The sequence below is a fragment of the Ambystoma mexicanum genome, chromosome 1p (genome assembly GCF_040938575.1).
Source record: "Ambystoma mexicanum isolate Mex_15411 chromosome 1p, UKY_AmexF1_1, whole genome shotgun sequence".
NCBI lineage: Eukaryota > Metazoa > Chordata > Amphibia > Caudata > Ambystomatidae > Ambystoma > Ambystoma mexicanum.
Genome location: NC_090921.1, coordinates 1,048,045,432 through 1,048,067,868, shown reverse-complemented (window position 1 = coordinate 1,048,067,868; position 22,437 = coordinate 1,048,045,432). Strand labels below are relative to the sequence as shown.

The window sequence follows — 22,437 nt, the reverse complement described above, 5'->3', positions numbered from 1 at the left end:
TAAATGCACCCAGTGTGCCACCTGGAAGGGTAAGGATATGGCATTGCAGGGGGACACAGTTCTCCTTATTTGGGACAGACGAGCGCTCTTTGAATTCCCACCAATCCCGTTAATGTTGAGAGTTAATATTGCACAAGCTGAAACGAATGGTAAGCTGCCACTTTAGCCTAACTGCACCGGAATGGCCAAATAGAATCTGGTACTCAGATCTCGGGGCACATGAGAGACAGACACCATGGTTCCTACCCTTCAGACCAGATCTTCTACAGCGGGGGATGATTCTACACCACTACCGACAATCTTTTTCCTTAGCGGCTTGGTCACTGAGCACCCAGCTTTTGTTCACTTGGGTGCCTGGAACATGGAGATTATTAGAGATGTAAAGAAGAGCACTCCCAGATCGCAATACGTGAACAGGTAGATGGGTTTCTGCCATTGGTGCCTAGGAGGCAACAAAACCCCCCTTGAAGCAGCTCTGGACGACTTGCTCTCTTCTGTCAAGCACTTAGCAGAGAAATAATATTTCAAATGGATTGTGTCCTCCCACATATTCCTTATCTTTGATATTTCCTAAAATCCAGCTTGCTGCCTTGGGGAACAAAAAAAAAATATTTTTTTTTCAGTAGAGGGCGCTGTGTGTCGATGGCCCTCAGAGGCCTCCATATTGACGTCAATGTCATCACAGGTATAAGTAGCTTGCGCAGTGCCCATTGCACAGTTCCGTTTTTCCGCGCTTCACAGCTTTGGTAACATAACGCTCTGTGTGAGTCTCCAATTTTCTTGGAGTTTCCTGAGAAAATTCCTCATCTGCTCTGTCGACTCCTCAGTCCAGATTAAAAAGTGCTGGGACTGCGGTGCTAAATTTGTCCATGACGGACCCGCACAGGATCTGCCTGTGGTGTCTAGGGGCAGAACATCCGTGTTCGGATTGTGACGAATGCATGTCGATGACAGCCAAGCCCTTGAAGGAGCGCAGAGGGAAGTTGGAGAGAGGTAGGTCTAAAAAATCTTACCCCGTCTAACAGTAAATCACCTGACGAGTCAAGGCCTTTGTCTCCTTGTCATAAAAAACCTAAACTCTCCCGTTTCCGTTCGCAAAGTGGGTCGCATCATTCCTCGTCTTCAAGGCACGGCAAAAAGAGGCGCCATAGATCACCATCCACTTCCTCATCTAGTTCACCCGAAAGGGTTGTTTGTCCCTCAAAACACAGTACCCCGGCTCAATGGGAGGAATTCAAGTGAGTATGGTGAAGGTGTTCGAGAATGCGGCCTTGCCGCCCTCGAAAAAACACCTAGAGGCGATACCCCAGGCAAAACACACGGGAAACACAGAAGCCGTGAGTCCTCAAACCCGGCCGTGGAAACTCCTCGAGAGCGATCTAATCCCTCGAGTTGAGAGAAAGCCTCCATGAAACACAAACGATCGTCATCGATGACGAAAGAAACCCATACGGCAAGCCCGAAAGGTGCGTCGTTGACACCCTCTGTGCCAAAATCGACGCCACACATCCCAATTCCTCCGACACTGTCGTCGAGGACCTCAGCGTTAATGATGAAGCCATCTGTGGCTTCGGATAAACCTTCCAAACCATCGACAATTTTGTTGAAGCTGTTGACATCAACATCAACGATTTTGACACTGTCAGCTCCCATTATGATATCTATAGCGCCTTCTTTTGAGAAGATTTACACACAACAACCTCGCTCAGATTATTTTAAAAAACTCTTTCTTCAATCTATGAAGATGCAAGGCAGACGCCCAAGGCCTGTGGCAGCACCCCCAGCCTACCTAGAGCTCTGGCCGGGCTGCTTTACAGCTGTATCGTCCGGTGAGGGATGGGGACTCCGCCGGGGCTCCCTGGTACTGACGCTGGGCTTGGGGATGGTCGACCCACATGGGAGACAGGCCACTGGCAGCACCCTCAGCCATCCTGGAGCTCTAGCCGGGCCTCGTTAGAGCTTTTCCCTCCAGGGAAGGACTGGGGACCCCGCTAGGGGACCCAATGACAGCCGCTGGGCTAAAGGGCAATAGACCCATGTACAAGGCATATTCCCAAGACCAGGGACAGCACCCCCGACTGTCTTAGAGCTCTGGCCGGGCTGCATCAGAGCTTTTCCCTCCTTGGAAGGACTGGGTCCCTGCCAGGGCTCCCCAGGGCCACTGCTGGGCTTCGGAATGGTCGACCCACAGAGGAGACCCCTGGCCATCCTGAAACTCTGGTCATGCCGGGTTACAGCTTTCCCCTCCGCGGAGGTATGGGGACCCCGCCAAGGCTCCCTAGGACTGCTGCTGGGCTTGGGGACGGTCGACCCACATGGCAGACAGGCCACCAAGGCCGAGGGCAGCTCCACCGCCGTCTTGGAGCTTTGGCCGGGCTGCGTCACAGTTCTTCCCTCAGGGAAGGGATGGGGACTGGATCGCCCCAGTGATTGATTGGTTATTTATAACGCACTTAATACCCAGAGGTTTTCTAAGCACGAACCCGGGGATCGAACCAGTATTGCTCTATGTTGTCTTGCTTCCAAGGTTAGCATGTTGCCCCTGAGCTATCGTCCCGAGACATGACTGCCGCTGGGCTGGGGACGGTCGACCCACGTGCAAGGCAGATGCTCAAGGCCTGGTGCAGCACCCCCGGCTGTCCTAGAGCTCTGGCCGGGCTGCTTTACAGCTTTTCCAACCAGGGAGGGATGGGACCCTGCCGGAACCCTTTTTCTTTTCCGCCCAGGTAAAAGCACCTACGCAACTGACGTCTGGTTTTCATTGGGACATGTGTGAACGTGGGAACGTGGGAAAGTGAGACATGTGGTGCTGCCCGCGTGTTTCAGTGGTTTCCTAATCGCAAATGTCTCATTGCTTTTTTTTTCCCCTTACATTTTTGAATTTGCTGGGCATTCTGGGCATAAATTGGAGCGCAATACACGCAAGTGAGACCTCTAAGGATTTCCATGGGTGTCCTCTTTTCAGAAATGCATGGGGTTTGTAGGAAAGCCCCCCCCAGACCCTCTCGCCAGAAAAAATACAACCCACTAGGGAAGAAGGCAGATGCACCTCTTGCAAGGATAACGCGTTTTATTTCCATACAAAAGTAGAGAGCGCCAACAAAGAACTCTGCTGCCATGGAACTTTCTGCCAAATTCTGCATGAGTAGCACTTTAAGAAGGTACACAGCATCATCAGTGACATCATCACATACAGTAAAAACCTGGACTGCTGTTTGGCGAGACCCTACACATAGGTCACCAGCTCCATAGGAGATGCCAGGACACTGGTCCCAGCCCCGTCCTTCCATCTTCCTCCACGTGGACGATGTTGCCGTCGTCATTGGTCAGCGGATGGCCAAATACAATTGTATTAGTAAGAAAAAAATACATCTATCTCTATGTAACAGTGCACATGGTACGAACAGATGGGGGCCCAGTGGGAAAGTCGAGGTTATATTAACTCACACACTTCACTCGTCACTCGCTCACAGACAAGCCGGAATTCCTCCAAGGTCTCCCACCCTCGTTATGAGCTATAATTTCATCCCTCAGTGCACCTCGCAGTACAAATCACGTGACCTAGCAGTGAAGGCAGGACGTCCCTGCTTTCTGATCTTTTGATCGATCAGGGATCCAGTAGGTTTATGGTCAGTGGTCTGGGATTATCTGGTACATTGGAATTCCGGGGACCCAAACCAGGGCATTTTGGTGCTATAATTTAAGATTGGGACTGGTGAAGTTTGGAGGCCCGTTTCTCCCCCCACCCCCAACCCCTTTTCTCATAGATTGCACTGTTCACTGGCTCTCTGGCCTCCTCTTGTGGCCTTGCATTCTTTCCAGTGCGTGAAGCAACATTTTAGGACAATGAAGGGTTTTATGGGTCTATGTGGCGCTGGCCTTTCTCTTCACTGTGTGGGATACAACCTATTCCTTTGCTCATGTTCGCCTCCTAGGCCTGAAGTGCTTACAGCGGCTCTACATTTAAGCTGTATGCCACAATATGGCTGCTAATATCTAAGATGGCTACTATTCCCGCATATACCCTACGCTTACATTATATGCAATAATATGATCGTGTAGAAACCTATAAGGGTACCCCTCTAGCCACTGCTCTCTTACATTACCTATGACAACTTTTGCCTTTTTCTGAACCGCCTGGGTGTGTGGGAAGATTGTGTCCCCTTCCCAGCAGGTTCCCTGTTTTTATTGGTTGCTGCGACACCACAGCCCCAAATCTGTGAGTTGTCCACAAGGCTAAATCCAGTCTACCCCAGGCCGTTTAGTGTGCCAGTGGTTTAGCCTTTTCCCTTTGCGTCAGGTTAGTGCATCCACACGTCTGAAGAACCATTTTAATCGGGACCCCTGTGATAATGTGCGAAGGTAGGACATGTGGTGTTTTCTCTTGGTTGTGATAACGTTTTCATTCATTTTTTCTACTGCGGTTTGTTACACAACCCTATCATTTCCCAAATGTGCCCTACATTAAGTCGCTGCTTTCGGAACTACTCATTTGTGACCTGTGCAAGTCACCTATCCTTCAAAAAGTCCTCCTGTGCTCTGTCAAAAATGAATGCTTGGCATTCTTCACCAAATTGGTTTTCCTTATTTTCAAATGCTAAGTATGTCACTTTAGGCCGTCAGCATAAAAATAGTGTGTGACATGACTTGGTTTCCGGCTTGTGGTATTGTTTGTTTTATGAAACCTTACAGAAAATGTGTGATTTACCAACTAGAAGAGTCAGGGGAATGTAGCAATGCATTGCTTTTCTCAGTATTCATTGAAGCCATTACCTTACTAGTGCAATCATGTCCAGCATATAGTTGTCACTTTTCCAATTTCTTGCCAAGCTATTGGAATTAAGGGTACATAGTTGCTTCTTGACTTGCGCAAATGACCTTTTCCTGAACTTAGAACTGTATCTACTTTTCAGAAATGTATGCCTTTGTGTGTTCCCATTGAGTGTTCCTAGTTCCCATTGAGTGTTCCTACCCTCCTCTCCCATTCTGTGCAAGCATGTCCTATTAAAAAAAAGAAGGGAGAAAAAATCGCCTACCTCCCACAAAACTGGAGGTACACTTATAAAAAAAAGTTCTACTCAACCTGTTCATGAAAACCTGGAAAAAAGGCGAATTCAGAACAGTAAATCTTTTGTTCTTAGCTCTTACAATAAAAAACCCACAGGTTTCTTTGTACATCATTTTATGTCATTTTCAGAATAAACACAAAACTTGGTCAATTTTCTTTGTTATTTTCTCTCATCCCCCTACAGCAAACCACAAATCCTTGGTGGCGTTATGACCGCCTATATTTGGGAAGAAAAGGGTGAAAATGTGGCAAGGCTGTCACAAAAAAGTTATAATGGATCGAATGCCGACATATCGAAATTCCCAAAAAAGGGGTTATTAAAATGGCATCTTTTGAAAAACCTTCACAAAGTTATTCGCCTCACATTTCTGACCCATCACACTACCTCCTCTGACCCTTTGCAGAATCTCCCTGATGTGCTTGCTCTAAACCATGGTATGACTTACTCACTTTCTATCTCGCTATGGGACTTTCTAAGGGATACATCTGGTCTGTTGCATGCACTGCGATGATATGTCAGTATATTCAAGCCATTGCCTTCCCTTCCCCCACATTTTCAGCACGGGATAAGGCGGCACACTCAAGCTTAGCACAGTCTATGGCTACCCTAGCACGAGGGTGCAGTTCAAAGCTAAACATCATGGCCTTCTGTGCTAAAGTCTCTGTCATTCAAAGTCTCTTCTTTCAGAGGTCTTGATGCAACAAACAAGGTAAGTTCCTTTCCTCTTTGTATTTTACAAATACACCATTTTCTGAGGTGATTTCCTATTCACCTCGGACCCCCCTCTGCCAGGCTCAGATCCACTTTAACACAAAAATCTTTAATCAATCTCCCTTTGCTGAGCTTGGATCAATGTATCTATTGTAACACAAAATGTTCTTTACTGTATCAACTTCGAAGAATTTTGATTTTGCGAAGGATTTTGCTTGACCCGTCGTTGGACTACTTCGATTCACAATCCTTTGCCACTCTTTCACTTTTGTCAACTCTCAGCTGGATACCTTACCTTTGATGTCGGACCACTCTGTCAAAGGTGTTGTATTTTGGTTTTAAAGTTCAATCACTCATCTGCAGTTCAACTTTCCTTGCGTTTGTTATCACACGCATTTCATACAATGTTCATTCCAGCGCTCGCCATACAATTTTGCTGCTTGCAACCTTGGCTTCAACACAGACCGGTCTTGTATCGGTCACCCCAACTCACCGGCTGTGTTGATTTCACTGACTCTGCTTTGTTGTTGGAGTCAAGGACAGCACCACGGCTGCTGGCGATTATCCCACCTTGATTATCGACGCAGTAGGGCCTGAGGAACCTCCGACACACAATGTAGGATTCCTCAGCCTGGTCTTCTCGTCTTACATCTTCTATTCTCGAGGCTTTGTGAAGGTAACGGTTCCTTGTCCAAAAGGTCAAGGGAACTTCCCTCCCCTTCTGTTTCGCCATCTTTCTCCTCTTGTTAAACTGCCATCTTGCAACTGCTGTTTCCTCATGTGTTTTGCCTTGCTCAAAGTGTGCTCTCATGCTCGCCTTTTATCCATGTGGGGAAGTGTAATGAAAGTCAGGTGTGTGTGATGGTCAGTAATTGCCTGACCTTGCCTGATCATTGTATTGGGACACGTCAGGTATACGGCTCAGGTGTTAGTCCGTTTTCTCTCATAGCGGGCTGTCTGTGAGAAAGGGCTCATGTTGTAAAAGGGGGTGGGGTTGAGTTCCTAAATATCATACCTGGTAGGATGGGGGTAAAGGTGTTAGATGGAAGGAGATACCGCGTCTCACCATCCAGTGTCCCACTCCCCAAAGACCCCTCACCCAGGTGATCCTCACTCACTTGTCCACCCCCAGAAACTGCATCCAAAACCGATGGCCGTGTCCTGGCCACCTGGATGATACATCCCCGGGGACTAGTGGGTGAGACACCTTCTGGTTTCTCACAGTCTCTATCCCTCTTTCTCCATCTCCCCTCTTTCCTTTGTGATCTCCTTCTCTCTCTCTTTCTCTCTCTTCTTCTCTCTCTCTCTCTCTCTCTCTCTCTCTCTCCAGCCCTTTCCTTCCTCCCTCTTATCTTCTACCACCACCTGCACTTCTCTCCTCTTTCCTCTCACCTCTCCCTCTTCCCACACCTGACTTTTTTCACCTTTCTCTTATCAACTATCATAATGACCCGTCTGCTACTCTTTCTCCTGTTCTTACACACTCTCTCCCCACTATTTTTGCTCCTCCTTTTCTCTGCCCTCCCCAATATTTCTTCTACCAACTTTCACTGTCTCACCATTCTCCTGCCTCACACTCAGTCACTTACACTCGCTCTCACATCCTTTTAAAATCCCCCTACACTTATCCCCCTCTTTTTCTCTTTCACTCGGATATTACACCCCCTCACACCGCTACACTTAACTGGTACCACTCTCACCTACACACACAGTGCCTTACCTGCATTCTCTTAGAATACTGCTAGTCTCCTCAGCACGCCACTTCACCGCCTGCCCTCCACCTGGTTTATTTTATTCCATCACCACTCCACCTGATCTTACTTGAATAAAGACTTTCCAATCTTCTCTGTGCTTTTATAGCCCAACCTAACCCTTTCCAACACTACTCCTTGCTCCCATTAGTCCCCCTATTCACATGCCTCTCTTGCTTAATCCCTGGAAGGTTTCTAAAAGGCTTTTAGCCCAGTCCTCTTTTCAGTCATGTGCTCAGGTTTGCTTATTTCATTTGTGGCTTTTTGTATGTGCTGGTGAGGTTTGCTTCCAATTCGATTTGGGGAGGATTTATGTGTCACTCTTGCTTCCCTAACGTCCCTTCTCACTCTCACTCTCACCCACAATTTGCCTGGAGTTTAGGATTCGTAGGTTGAGTGTTTTTTGTCTCATCTCTGTTTGGCAGGAAAAATCCTAGGACATTCCATTTCTGATTTCGATTCCATTCCCCTGCATATGGTTTGGGTTTTCAGATGCATTCTGGGAGTTGCCGTCCTGAAAAAGAAAAAAAAAGAACTCTGGACAGAAAAGTGTCTGAAAGGTATTGTGGAAGGGGACAGTGTTACTAGTAGGTGCATACAGTGCACACTCTGGGCAAGGGGGTATGGATTGGGGACCCACTACTCCCTCATCCAACCTCTGAGCTAGGCTTGGCTCTGGCATACACCCTTGTAGGCTGCCCCCCGAAAGGGTCAGGATCATATGCAAAATGACCTAATGAAGATAGAGACCGACCATTCCGCATTCTGAGATCTGTGGGAGGAGGTGGTTCATTGGCCTTAATTAAATACATTAAATTGCATTAAATTACAGTAAATACATTAAATTACATTGGGTAAGAACTCCATTGGAAAGTCTAGTTCAGAGTCATCAGTAGGCACTTCTGAAGTGTGCTTAAACAGATCAACCAAGCATCTGGTCATGATATGGGCATTGCTGCAAGTTTTGTGTCTGGGGTCACCTGTTCCTGTTGTATTCCCTAATATGTATTTTGTGTTTTGTAAGGAAAAGATGGTCCTGAGCATACTATGGGAAGAACATCCATATTCTCTGGAATTCCTGGAGCACGATTCCCTCTATGTGCTCTGTTTGCTCTACCACATACTGGGGCATAATTCCCTCCAGAGGCTCTGCATGCTCTGCTGCCTCGAGACTTTCTTAGGGCAAGCATCACAGTTTGCATCGGAGCCAAGCTGTCTAGGTCATATCCAGCCTGTGAGAGGGTCCACTTCCTGCTCTGGTAGGAATGGGGTCCATGGCACCCTCTACTACCAGCCCCAATAGTCGGTGGCTGTTCAGTATTTACTTTAACATGGGTGTTGATAACCTGCACAGTGATGAATCGCCCCTTCCTGTGAGGTTAGGGAGGTTAGTCCGCTCAACAACACCCTCTTTAGGGGTCGAGCCATGTGGAACCTCACCAGGAGAGCCCCCCCCCCCCCTTAGGGAAACAGGATTCCCATGACCCTGAGGAATTCCCTACAGTTGTGCTCAATTGTGAGGACCTGGAGAAGGACCCAATAGCAAAGGTGGTGGGCCCCCAGAAAACATGGGTATGTCAAAACATAATATCCATAAAAAAGGGGTCAGAGGCACCCGAATTGATGCAGGCACAATTTGCAACACGATTTTTTTAGTTCACACATTTTATTAAATGTTTATTTTTCAACATTATGATTTTTTTCAGTCAAAATACCGAAGTTTGATCCTTTATATTACTCCTGAATCGGTACAACCACCTCTACAAATTAATATAAACTTCAATACCTAAAGCCTTTGTATATCTAGACTGGGACAAGGAAACGTACTGGAAAGCAGTTTGGAGTTGTTTCTATAGCAGTCTACAATAGTAAACCTGTTTGAAAACAATGATCAGTGAGTGTCCACAACCAGGGATTTTAAAAATGTATCAACTGCCAGGCTCCTCTGTGCTGGTTCAACTTCTATGGGTTCTATTAGTCCTGGGTCTGTTTTTTTTAAAAAAAAAAAAAAAAAAATTTTTAGGGATCAACTGCTCCTTCCACCGGCAGTTCTAGCGCTAAATCGCTAAATGTCCCAGAGGCTCATTCTAAGAGGATTGGTTCTATAGCCACATCCTGTTTTGAAGAGGAGGAGTTGCCACTTCCACCAACTATAAGGTGCAATGTTGGAAACCTTGGCAGCCTTAGCTATTGCCTTTCCAGAGAAGCCCACAGGCCTAGGTTTGTTTTCTAAAATTAAACCAAAGGTATCTTCTTCCTTTGGCCATTTGATGACTCTCTTTTGGAGTTTGTGGCTACTCCATGTAAAACTCTTATCTCGAGTTTGCTTTGTCTTAAACTTTGGATAATACATAAAAAAAGATTTAAGCATGACTCGTTCACGGTTCAGTCCAATTTGTCTGCTGAATCTGCAGTTGTCACAGCAGCTTTGGGTAGGCCCCATCATCTCAGGTGCATTACTCTAAGAACAAGTAGAGTAAATCCTTGGTTGTGGCAGGGAAAAAGTGTACATAACTTCAGAATGGCTTTGCGGCAGGTGAATAGCACCTCTGCTCTGTTGTCGCAGGGTCATCTTGGATATTAGATGAGATGGGCAGGTTCACTGAACATTTTTTTTACAGGATACGATTAAGAATTTACTTTTCTTACTATTTCTCAGACTTATTAAGAGCAGCTTTCAGTATACCAGTGCATGACAAATACAGTGGCCTATGGAATATGTACATTTGGGGTAATGCAGTGACATGTACATCGTAAGACCTCAAATGTTAAAGCCATGACAGTCTTGTCTGAATTAAAGATGATGGCAAGCCTATGTGACCCCTCTACCCACAAAGACCCAATAAATCACTTAGAGGATGCAGCCAATTAAGGAACACACAACAAGTAAACATGAGACGAGAACACTATTGTAGAAGCTGAGATCAATCCAGTGACTCACAGTTAATGGGGAAAGATCCACCAATCAGAGGAAATTCTATCCAGATCGATACTATAAAGAGGCACAAACAACCTATCAATGAGGGAGTTAAGAAGGCATTTCTGAGAGTGAGTGTATACCAGGAGGGGAGACAAGCAGGTAGATGAGTAAGCTTTCCCGGTCTCTGAGCAGTATTAGGTGCCAAGGAGAGGTTGGTGCAAGTGGCCTGTTTTGGGACTGTAACACAGCTGGTAAAGGCCAGTGATCATTGAGAAGGAGCTGAATTTTGAGTAGCCTGCTAGGGACTAAATAGTCCAGCTCTTGCTTGTAGTGCTGAGTCCACCCGAGTTTACAGAGGGAGAGCACTAGGGAGAGAGTGAGAGGAGGAGAGGGCTGGGCATCTCACCTGAGCGACCCGTTTTCACAGGAGGATTCACTATGTAATTTGCAACCCGGCAGAAAAAGAAGACCTCGCAGGGTTTTCCAACCCACCAGCTGTACCTACTGATGGAGGGAGGTTAAGAGAGGACTTAACTGTGATCCTGGCAACCTGGGTGCAGGTGCCGATCCTGGAATCCAAGCCACCAGGGGGGACAATTTAGATTCCAAGGAGCCAAAGACAACTTAAATTCCCGGAGATGACCTCCTAAGTGCAATTTCTCTGTATGCCGTAGCCAGAGATCATCCTGAGAGAGAGTCCAGTGAACAGCTTCAAAAGGCTCCCATTTCAGACACTGTCCTTTATAAGACCAGTTCAGTTGGGCCCTCATAAGGAATATTCCCAAGCCAAAGAAGAACCTAGGGATTTTTACCAGATCTTTGATGCTCTAGTCTCTTCCCACCAGGTGTGGTGAAGCGAGCAGTTCTGAGACCAGCAGAGGAGGGAGAGGGAGAGGGAGAGGGAGAGGGAGAGGGAGAGGGAGAGGGAGAGAGGGAGGGAGGGAGGGAGGGAGGGAGGGAGAGAGGGAGGGAGGGAGGGAGAGAGGGAGGGAGAGAGGGAGGGAGAGAGGGAGAGAGGGAGGGAGGGAGGGAGGGAGGGAGAGAGGGAGAGAGGGAGGGAGGGAGGGAGAGAGGGAGGGAGAACAGATAAAAAAGGGACAGAGGGAGAAAGAGCAGGATTGAGAGGGAGAAGCGTTACTACACTTCTGTGGCTGCAGCCTGGCAGGTATTGGAAATCTTGAGAGCTTGAGAAGACCCTGCGATGGGCACAAGCACAGGAGGGTGACCCCTGACGGTGGGTTACAATAACTGAAATACAAATAGGCTGGGGTGGGGAAAAGAAATTCCTGACGAAACACGAGTCTGGGATTGCTGTTGGTACTCTTGTTCAGAAGAGAATTGCCATGCATTTCGGCGCTGGACTGTCCTTGGGCAGGGCAAAGACTGATATGTAGTTGAAATTTCTCTTCTGTGAAAGGATGGTGAGCTAAAACTCTGGTTGACGCTCTAACCCGGGATATAGGCCGGTAGTAGAGAAACTCCCAGAACCCCCCCCTTGTTTTTGCATATTAAGTAGCTTTTGGTTTTCACCCTAAGTTACTATGGTAATCCAGATGTGGAACCCTTACTCATTGTTCTTATAGAGGCACAGCTCCACCTCACTGACAAGGCCCAACCAGGCCGAAACACGTGTCTGGGGTTACTGTTGATACTCTTGTTCAGAAGAGAATTGCCAGGCATTTCGGTGCTGGACTGTCCTTTGGCAGGACAAAGACTGATATGTAGTGGAAATTTCTCTTCTGTGAAAGGATGGTGAACTAAACCTCTGGTTGAGACTCTAACCTGGGGTATAGGCCGGTAGTAGAGAAACTCGTAACTTGGTCTGTGTAGTAACTGCAGGATTACAAGTGGAGGTAGGGCAGTGTAATTCTCCATTTTTGGAGTCCATGCGGATTTTTGGTGGATTTATCCCTGGCAGAATTACTGTGTGGTTAATCTGCCAATTTTCTTTATTGCTGAAGTGGAGTATTTACCTCCAGCAACAGGCAGCAGGTGAATCCACCACTTACCCCCCAAAAAAATTGTGATTTACTGTGTGGTTATTCTGCCAGTGGTAAATCCGCCAAAATCTATAATTTGGTACTGCAGGGAAAATTGCAGTAATTCTGTTACCACATTAAAAAAGAGACAGTAATGTAATTACCACCACTTCTTTCCCACGCCACCAAACTTGTAAGGAGGCCCATAGTCTTGGTTCGGTAGGAGTGGCTGTGACTACAGCTACATCCCAGTAGGATGACTCATCTTCTGGAGCCACTGCAAAGATGAAGAAAGAAGTGTGCTGAGAGATGTAAATTGCCAGAGACTGTAAGTAAACTGAAAGAAGCTCCCAGGGTAAGACTTCCCTGGGATCTTGTTGGTTAGAGTATGGGACCCGGACTTTGGACCAAGACATTATGGGGCTGCCAAGGGGAACATCAGGAGGAAGGTCCCCTGGCTATCTCCTCGTTACCAAATGCAGAGGGCAGGGTCTTGTCACATTGCCAACACAGACACTCCTGCCCTAGAACTGGCAGCGCCTGCATATTTGTCTCCCCTCGCGTGGGTGCAGGATTGCAAAGTTATTCTACAGAGAAAGACAGCAACCTAAAATAGGATGGTCAATCCAGCATTCTGTCAGCGAGCCATTGCACAAGGCCACCATGCTCATACAGTTGAGAACAGACTGGGTAAGGGATTTTACTCTGCGGGCCAGGCATGACAGCCAGAGTAAGGACCATCCAAGAGGAGGGATTAGCCAGTCCAGAGCATATAGGTGACTCAGAGCGTAGAAAGAGGTGACCCAGACCACTTTAATAAAGGAATATGTAGCTCCAACCTATAAGGAGACAGAGAGATACTTCTTTGTGGCTGTGCCATATTCCGGGTAAACGGTGTCCCCCAGAAGCCAAGACACCTGGATTGAGAAGAGTCGGAGACCCTTCTGGCACATTAAATCCAGCTCTACCTCTACCTCTACCTCTTCCTCCACGGCCTGGTCACTGTATGAATAGGTTTGGTGACCTCTGGAAAAACCTACATTGCCAACTTTCAGGAGTCCTGGAAACCTGCAATTGAGGCTTAACAGGGGAGTGGGGGGGAGGGGCTCGGGACTGACTCATCAGGACCTTTTTCATTTGAACACTGCACATCCTTCAAGGAAAATGTTCCTTTTATCCATCGTAACTATTTTAGTTGTTGTCAAACGGTTTAATTTGTTGTTTTGTCCATCCTTTAGTACACTACCATAATAAATGTTTTCAAACTTAAGCAATTGGATTCGGCAGGCCTGCTGATCCCGTCACCCTGCATGGCATTCATCTTTGAATAGACCCTTGCCCCAGGTTTATTTATTGCTCCATTCATACACTATTACAATAGAATATTAGTCTACATCCTTTGGCTCTCCAGATGTTCCATAAGACTGTGTCCGCATAGTCAGTGGTAACGGATGTGCTATAGTCCAAAACATCTGGGCTGCTGCGGCTTTCAGACCCCTGCCAAAGACCCTCCCCTTTTGTGTGCTAGGTGGTGTCAACATAGCTCCTATAATGATTTCTCTGATTGTCTGTTGCATCCTCACTTTGACAATTGTCAGATCATTTTCTACGATCTGTGCTACTGCCCAACACATTTGTTTCATAGACTCAGTTCCCACAGGACTTTAAAGACTAGACCGCTCGCAAGGGCAAAATCCAATGCTGCTGTTAAAATCTAGTGTTTCTGCTTGAAAATGAAGTCGGTGGCTGCACCTTTAGCAGACAACCACCAAATCTTCTGTCTAACAGATCTCCTGTTTTGGTAGACAAGCCCCTAATCAGTTTGAACAGCTTTTATCTCCGGCAGTGGGCTGATGAAGCCAGTTTTTCCAGGATCTGTGTGTCATAGGTATCATCAAATGGGTTACTTATTGAGGCTTCTGTGAGTTCCAATTGTATCGAATAGCTGCCTCCAAAGAGTGAACACCAAACTCCTAGAGATTAAAAAAAAATGATTGTAGCTAGATGTCATTGGGGAAGTTGCAAGTCTGGACTTTAAGTCTTTGTAATTTTTATTCCCCAAAAATGTAGGTTAAATAAGAAAAATTCGGAACTTTCATTTGTAAATATTTTCCTCTTGTTGGAAACTTCTCATAAAGTGAAGGTACCAGATATCTTGTCGTCTCTACAAGACGGCAATTGGCTAGCGTTACCAATATTAATATTCAAGCGGCTGTTGGCACATCCTAACAAGGAAAGCACATTGAACACTTCTGAGAATCACAATGGAATGTTGACATTTTCAGTACCAATGACTCCACTTCGATTTAAATGATGTCCCATGAGTGTTTGCACATGACCGAGCTGCAGTGGCTGCACACCTGGTTTCAGAGCATTCATTTGCATCCCCATCTGCATGGTTGTTTGATCAGAGCCTCTTCCAGCACTCTCATTTAAGACTGTTCAAAATGGCGCAACACTTGTTCAGAAAAATTTAAACTGCGCTCCAGTACAGAGGATTCAGTTCATGTTAACAATTCTGGATACTACGATATGGATGACCTTTTCTTCCCACAGACAATTGTTGCATCAATGAGAACATCAGAATTGCTCAGTAAATGCTCATGATTCAAGCAGTCTGGATCCAAAAGATTCTGGGCTTGATGGCTTCATGTATTAATGTGGTGCCGTTTTTGAAAGTCTGCCCACTGCTATCGGAGGCTCTTCTTTGGTAGACTAGGGGAACATTTACTTATGGGTGTCCTTTTTCTGTCTCATTCTCCCCAGATTTCAATGACAAACAATGCATCAGAGGTTGGTTGGGGGCCTATTGCGGCACTCTGCAGGTTCAGTCTTAGGTTGCCACGGGAATAGAGAGCATATAAATGTGCTGCAACTAAAGGTCTGCCTTTTAGTCAAGAAACACTTTCTTCCTTCTGTGAGAAAAAAGTTGATTGTGTTCACACAGGCAACAACACTCAAATGTTTTATGTGAACAAGTTGGGAGTCACCAACCTTCACGCGCTATGCCTTTTAGAAGTCTAGCTGTGTTTTTTTTGTCAACTGCGTACTGTCTTTTCAGTGGCGGTACATGTTGAGGGTATCATCTACATGGAGCAGACAGACTAACTCCTGTTCATCTATACCTTCACTCTTAGTAACTCCACGAGTGCATAGTAAGAACATTGTTCTGCTGTGGGATTTTCCTATGATAAATGTATTTTATTGCAAGACACAATAACAAGTGTCACTCTTATGCCTCTTGCTTGGGGAAAGGGTGGAATTCCTTAGGACATTAATTTCTCCTGAATTTGTCTGGCAAGTTTACGCATTTCCTCTGGTGCTGTTAATAAACAAGGTCCTTCACAAGTTCAGGCACACCATGACCTCAACAATGATTGTGATTGTGTCAAAGTGACCATGCCAGTTCTGGTACTCGTTTCTACCACTATTAGGCTGCCTGAATTTTCCTTTGCAGGAAGACCTGTTTAAAGACAAAAGGTTGAGTCTCCTCCCCTCCCTATCATAGCTGAGCTTGAAGGCCTGGTAATTAAGGCGGTAGTTCACACTCCCCGAGGGATTTTAGGACCCATGCCTCATATTATATATCCATCCAGGAAATAATTCACCAGTATGCACTTCTGTGAGGGCTTCTGGAGAGGATTGACAACCCCCTGGCTGTATTTTCAGGCAAAGCGTTATCCTTGATCTCATTTGGCCAGCACTGGCATAAAAAGTGATTCTTGTAAACACTGGCTGATGTCTGTCATAGCCTACCTGAAAGGGAGTCAGAAGATTGTCTCTTTGCAGAACAGACATATCAGGCATCATTTTGACTGTCTGCTTCACCCTTTTCACCCTGTCAAAAAGCTTCCGCCTCAGTGGGATCTGACATTGGGTTTAGGTTTCTTAACAAGGAAACCTTTTAAGCGTATGGCTTCCTGCGACTTTGATCTCCTCTCCTGGAAGACTGACTTCCTGGCTGCAGTCACTTCTGCCAGGAAGTTGAGCAATTTGCAGACTCTATCCTGTAAGGACACCTCAGCCTTTCCATTTCCTTCAGTCTTGTCTAATTTTCATCTGAACCCGAAAATGTATTTATCTGTTTGCCAGGTTTGGCCACATTATTCCCAAGCAGAGGAGTCTCTCTGCAAAATTCTGCTCTGACCCAGACATTAAAGTTTTATTCAGACAGGACACTATATTTTCACAGGTCAGGCACTCATTTTGTTGCTCACTACGGTGTTTCCCTTGTAATCAAGACCGTCAAGGCCACCATTGCCAGATGCATTGGGTCATGAATTTAAAAGGCATATACTTCTCATGGTTGTCTTGTTCCCTAGAAACCTCATGCACATTCCAACAGATAAAAGGCAGCATCAATAGCTTTCCTAAGGCCTATGCCCATCAGTGATTTGAAGGGCAGCTAACTGGGGTACTGCTGATGTTTTCTGTCCATGTAATACTTCCATGGATGTCTCCTTCAGGTTACACACTGCTTTTGTCCAGGAGCTACTCCGTAATGTTTTTGTTTCAACCCACATAACATATGCTTCATCTCCTCCGCAGTTAATAAATATATTGCTGTGTAATATATCTGTATGAATTAGGAAGGAGGGTGATAGAGGCAAAAGAATAGATGAAAAAGTAACATATTACCTCCATTGTTATTCAGGTACTCTTAGTCAGTAGATTCCCCCTTCTTCACAGCTCCCACCCAGCCAGTGTGTCATGCATATGCCAATGCTACTACACTACTGCTTGTCATAAAAACCTGTGAAATGGCAGTTGGGCTACTGAGGCTGGTTATTTGGAGGAGAGTGGTACCCAGGTGCGTAAAGCAGGGTTTGTGTGCTAGGGGTTCCAAATTCCGAATTTGCATGTTGCATTATGTAGCAAATGTAGAGCAGTGTTCTGGGCCACTGCAGGAGCAGGAGTACTAAGAAGTTGTAATTGAGGGAGAGCTATGGATTAAGACTACCTGAATAGCCATGAAGATTTATTTTGTATTGCCATGCAGCAGAATCTTCACTATTGTCAATGTGCATATCGTATCTGTCTCTGTTGCAATTCGTTTGGAGATACTCGCCTTCTAAATTGATATGAAATGCAAGATATTCTGTTGACACAGGGGATTCAAAGACACTCCACCAGACCAAAGGCATGATTGGTACTCTTTTAGAGATCGCACACTTTAATAGCGCAAAGTGATGCTATCAATTAGTGTAACTGCTCCAGAAATTCTGAAAAGATTAAAAATAAAAACTCTATACATGAGTGATTACCAAGCAAACACAAAAGCATGAGCTGGAGTTAGTGTGTCTTAGCTCTTTGTTTGCACAATCATCAGGTGTGATACCCATTTCCCCACAAGCCTACCCCAATATACTTCAACTGCTTAATTGTTTTCCAGCTCTGCTTCTCCAATTCTACCTCCCCATTGCATCCTCTCTCATGTACTGAAGTGTAAGGCTACGTGGTGCCTCAAATTGACAGAAAAAACGTATAGTAATATACTGAAGCCTTTACCCATGAATACATGGTTTGCTGTATAGTTAACATTGAATTTGTTTATTTTGTTGATGCAGGCTTGTAAGCACTGAGAATAGCTTTAGGTCAAGTTTGAAGTATGTCTTGAAGCATTTTGTGTCACTAGCTAGATGCATTTTTTCAGTCTTGATAAAAGGACCCCTAGTTGACATTCTGACACTGGGATCCTCTTAGGAACTCAACATAGCCATATTTATTTGCTCAAACTAGGATAACAATGTGTGAGATGTTCTTTATAGAAATGGCTGCTTTCTGGGTTTGTAATGTGTATTTTGTTTGTCTCCGTAGTTCCAGTACTGTGGATTGCTTTTTCGGCATGAAGGCTGGCCTCTGTGCATCCACGAGAAGATTGTTGTGCAGCTGGCGTCCATCGACTGGCGGTCTCTGGAACCTGGAGATTTCTACCTGCAGGTGGTACCATACCTGAAGAAGACCCCGCGGATAGTGGTTAAATGTTTGGCGAATGATGGGCACAGTATAGAGGAAGTGGTGGTCCCTGAAATCTCTTACACTTCTATATTTACGCCAGAATGGTTAGACGCTATAAACGAAGAGCGTATGGGGACCTGTCTGGAAAATTGCCTACTAACAACTGATGAAAAGCTTTTTCGTGTGCCCTGGGAAAAAGTGGTGCAGCCTGAGTTTATCGATAAGCCAAAGATGATTGAAAGTACAACGGATCTAGATAACCATAATGATGAGACCTCTGGTATCTCTTTTCCAGACACCCGCTCTGAGCAATTTCAATGTCAATCACTTGATATGGTAGACTTTAATATCCAGGAGAATGAGATACTGGAAGAAGTGTCCCTCACTGACAGGACTAACCTGATGGCTTCTGAAGCCATAGTAAATGATTTGAACATGTGCTCTCAGAGCAAATCAAATTATGGTCAGGAAGGTGAGTATGTCGACATAGCAGACATCTCCTTATCAACGTTTGGACCTCAAGTGGGCTTTTTGAGTCAATCCATCGCTCCAGATCATAAACGCCATAAGGTATCTGAGAACTGTGTAGCTAGTGAAAAGCACAGGCTTGTCGTCATTCGAGACAATATGACATGTTCTAAGAACATGGCTTCTTCAGAAATGTTACTTGATGTAGATGAGACTGGGATCCGAAATTACACTGCCTATGAGACATCAGAAAAACTCCAATACTGGGATTGTGGGAAATTGGCAGGATATGAGAATTGCTTGCAAGAACTGCCGACTGAATTACAAGATTCAGATTATACAACACATTCAGAATTTCTCTGCCAGACATCTATAACAATACCCTGTGGCATGGATTATTCATCCTTTAATGAGCAAGTGAAACGTGAGAAAGAGGTGGCTGAAAGCCAGCATGAAGGATATTACAACAGTTCACAAACCACAGACTCCCTAAGTGACATTACAGTACCAGAGATTATTTCTGAGATGGATCCGAAAATAATGGTTTCTAAACTACAGGCATGCAAGGAAATCCTAAAGCTTGGTACAGATGTATTGGAATGCTGCAGTGGTCACTCTCGTATTATGGATGGGCATGAACTCTCTGGAAGTGACTCAATTCAGCCCGAAAGCCCTGTGGAGGGTGGCCTGTCTCTCTCTCCTGCAAGACATTTCTTGTCTCACTGTGGACAGTGTGTGGATGACTTTGGCATCTCCCGTGAGGGACTTGGACAGTGTGCAGGCGATTCAGGCATTTTCTGTGAGGTTCACGAACAGTGTTCATGTGACACTAGCATCTCCTGCAAGGCACTCACACATAGTGTAGCGGAATCCCCCGTTTCCTGTGAAGTATTCATGCACTGTGCAGGTCACTATGGCAACTCTTCTGAGGTGCTTGGTGACCACAGTGAATCTAAAAAGATGGTGCCCGCAGAACCCTGTCTGGATGTGATCGGCTTTCATCTGTTGCAAGAGATCCTAAACCCAAGTCCCACGCAGCATGATGATGATTGTTTGCAGGTCCTGAGTCTGAGTGAGGATGGGAGCTGTGCTTCTGTCATTCTATCTCAGGGACAGCTGAGTAGTGTTGAGGAGGAGGAGAATCTGCTCAATCAACCAGTAGAGTTAGAGAATCAGATGGCCGTTAAAAGTACCACTGCAGAACCTGATTGTCTTCTGCTTTCAGAAACATCCATCCCTAGGTGCAAATCTGAAAGTTCATCTGGCGCAGCAGAATGTGTAGGAGGAAAAAGTGCCTATTTACCGAGCGATGATAACCACTTTGTAATAGAGGATGTCAATAATGAGGGCAGAGAGTACAAAGCTATTGTTGACACTTGCATGCAACCCACAGAAGAACGTCATGAAGAATGTTGCAGAATTACCAAAACACCGAGTGTAGAGATGAGGACTCCTGACGAAGAGGTACAAAATAAAAGCCGGACAGAATTGCATGCCACAAGAGCATGTGAGCCTGAACGGACCACAATGACACCTTTGGATAATATCATAGTTGGATTGAGCAATGAGGGATTGGTGCACCCATCAACAGTTGAGGTCCAAGTGGAGTGTTCTAAAGGATCAGATGATGTTAGAGGTGAGGATCCTGATGTTGCAGGAACGTTGTGTGAAATTGGCTTCCTAAAAGATAAGGATCAATCTCCATGTTTGGGAATGCTGGAGCTTTCAGAACCAACTATGTCCTTTGTTGACAACATCCCAATGCAGTGTGCATCGGCCAGGGTAGATACCCCAGGACCAAACAAGCTTTTTGTTCAGGATTCCAGTGTTAGCCAAGCAGACACAGTCACAGAGGCTCCACTCTCACCAGGTAAAGGTCTATCAGAAGTAACTTTGATACTAGAACCCAAATATTATAAAAGGTGAATGCTTTAAACAATTTGAGAACTGTTACACTAATTATGTAAAGTGTTAAGTGTTGTAAAAGAAAATACCTGTTGTTGACTGTAAGTTTCCAAACTGTTGTAAAAAATTACTGGTTTAGGACTCCATTTAGGTCGACGCTTATATTGAACAATGTACTTCTATATTGCAGAATACCCCCCAACAGAGTATGTAGAATTTTTACAGATTTTCAAATCTAACTGCTACTATAGAGTAGGCTAGGTTCCAATTTGATCAACTTCAAAATTAAGGGAAGATGAGTACAGCTTGCTGTGATTTGAACATGAGGCCATAGAGTAGCATACACATCTCTGAAGCAGGTACATCAGCTCATTGTGCTTTTTTACAAGTGTAGTTGCAAGTGGAAATCCACCACCTCCAAACGTATACCTTCCTCATCTGCTCCCCCTTGTCGGTTGTCTGTGGTTCAGTACGGGAGCAAATTCAACACATGTTTATGATGAGTGAAAATGTATGCAAGACGGGAGTGATGGTGTAATGTTTACAAGAGTAAGAAAATGGAGAATGCCTGTCATCAATGGAAGTGTAACTCAATATTTAAAGATACTCAATTTGCAAGAAAGTAAATGTACTCACTGCCCAGCCCCACCTGATTTTTCTGTGCATTGAATGTTAAGAACTGGGTGAAGCTAAAATGTGGGGGACAACATACAAGGGTAACAATATCATACGATGACCACACGTAGTATTGCTAACAGAAGAGTGAATGGGGAACATTTAGGGACTAGGTGGCGTTAGATGCAACAAAAACTCAATTATCAGGCACCATTGGGTACCAAATGGTACGAGACAATCATAAATGCTGGTTTATTAAGTGTTGGTTGTCTGAGGCAGATAACAGATCAAACAGGGCTGGATAACCAGGCTTCCTGGCCTGCTTACTGTGCCCAGCTTCAAAGCATTGTTAGCTGCCTTTTTCTTAACCAGATCTGTTACTATTACTGGCAATGGAGGTTCTAGTTAATAGAGTGTGCCGGTTAGTTTAGGGACAGATATCAAAGCTTTTACCGTAATATGTTTAAAATGGTTTTTAAGGGAAGAGGTGCGACAAAGACTCTAGGAGGAAATCCAAGGATATAATAAAGGCAACTCCTTCAAAGGAGGAATCTTATCAGAGAGTGGCAATCCTGATTTGAAGAGGAAAACCCAGGAAAGAGAAAAAAGTTCTTGAAATACCTGGAATATGTCAGTTGAACATCCTTACACACCAGGATCAGTTAACCTTAATGAAAAAACTGATGGTTACAATAGCAAGACTATAGCAGTATCTGAACGTAACCTAGTGATCCTCAGAAACAGGCACACCCGTTGGAATAGTGATATTTAAAGCCTCAGACAAAAGACAGAGTAGTAAAATCAGTTGTACTTACATTGTCATCGGTCAAACCGTAGAAAGCTCTGCAGAGGCCAACTCCAAATGCAGTTTTTCTACTATCCATTGTTCCGAGAATAGCTGCAGAAATCAACCTATGTAGCGTAGTTCCACATCAATGACTCCCAGAGCCTCAAGAGGCAAGAGCACAGCTCATAATCCCAAGCAAGGTGGGAGAAAGGAAGGATACAGGGACTATTCTGGACAACGGAGGGCGATACGATGAGCCGGTGGCAAGGAAACC

General features: G+C 45.3%; 1 protein-coding gene across 3 annotated transcripts in view; it reads left to right on the top strand.

Moving 5' to 3' along the window:
• LOC138447912 (pleckstrin homology domain-containing family G member 4B-like) overlaps positions 1-22,437 on the top strand; it is a 1,180,303-nt gene that overhangs the window by 353,259 nt on the left and 804,607 nt on the right. For 2 of the 3 annotated variants that reach the window (XM_069604440.1, XM_069604433.1), the window contains exon 3: positions 18,248-20,726. In XM_069604440.1, coding sequence (XP_069460541.1) covers positions 18,248-20,726 — 2,479 coding nt within the window. The remainder of the gene's footprint in view (positions 1-18,247; positions 20,727-22,437) is intronic. The other variant, XM_069604450.1, reaches the window with a different exon arrangement.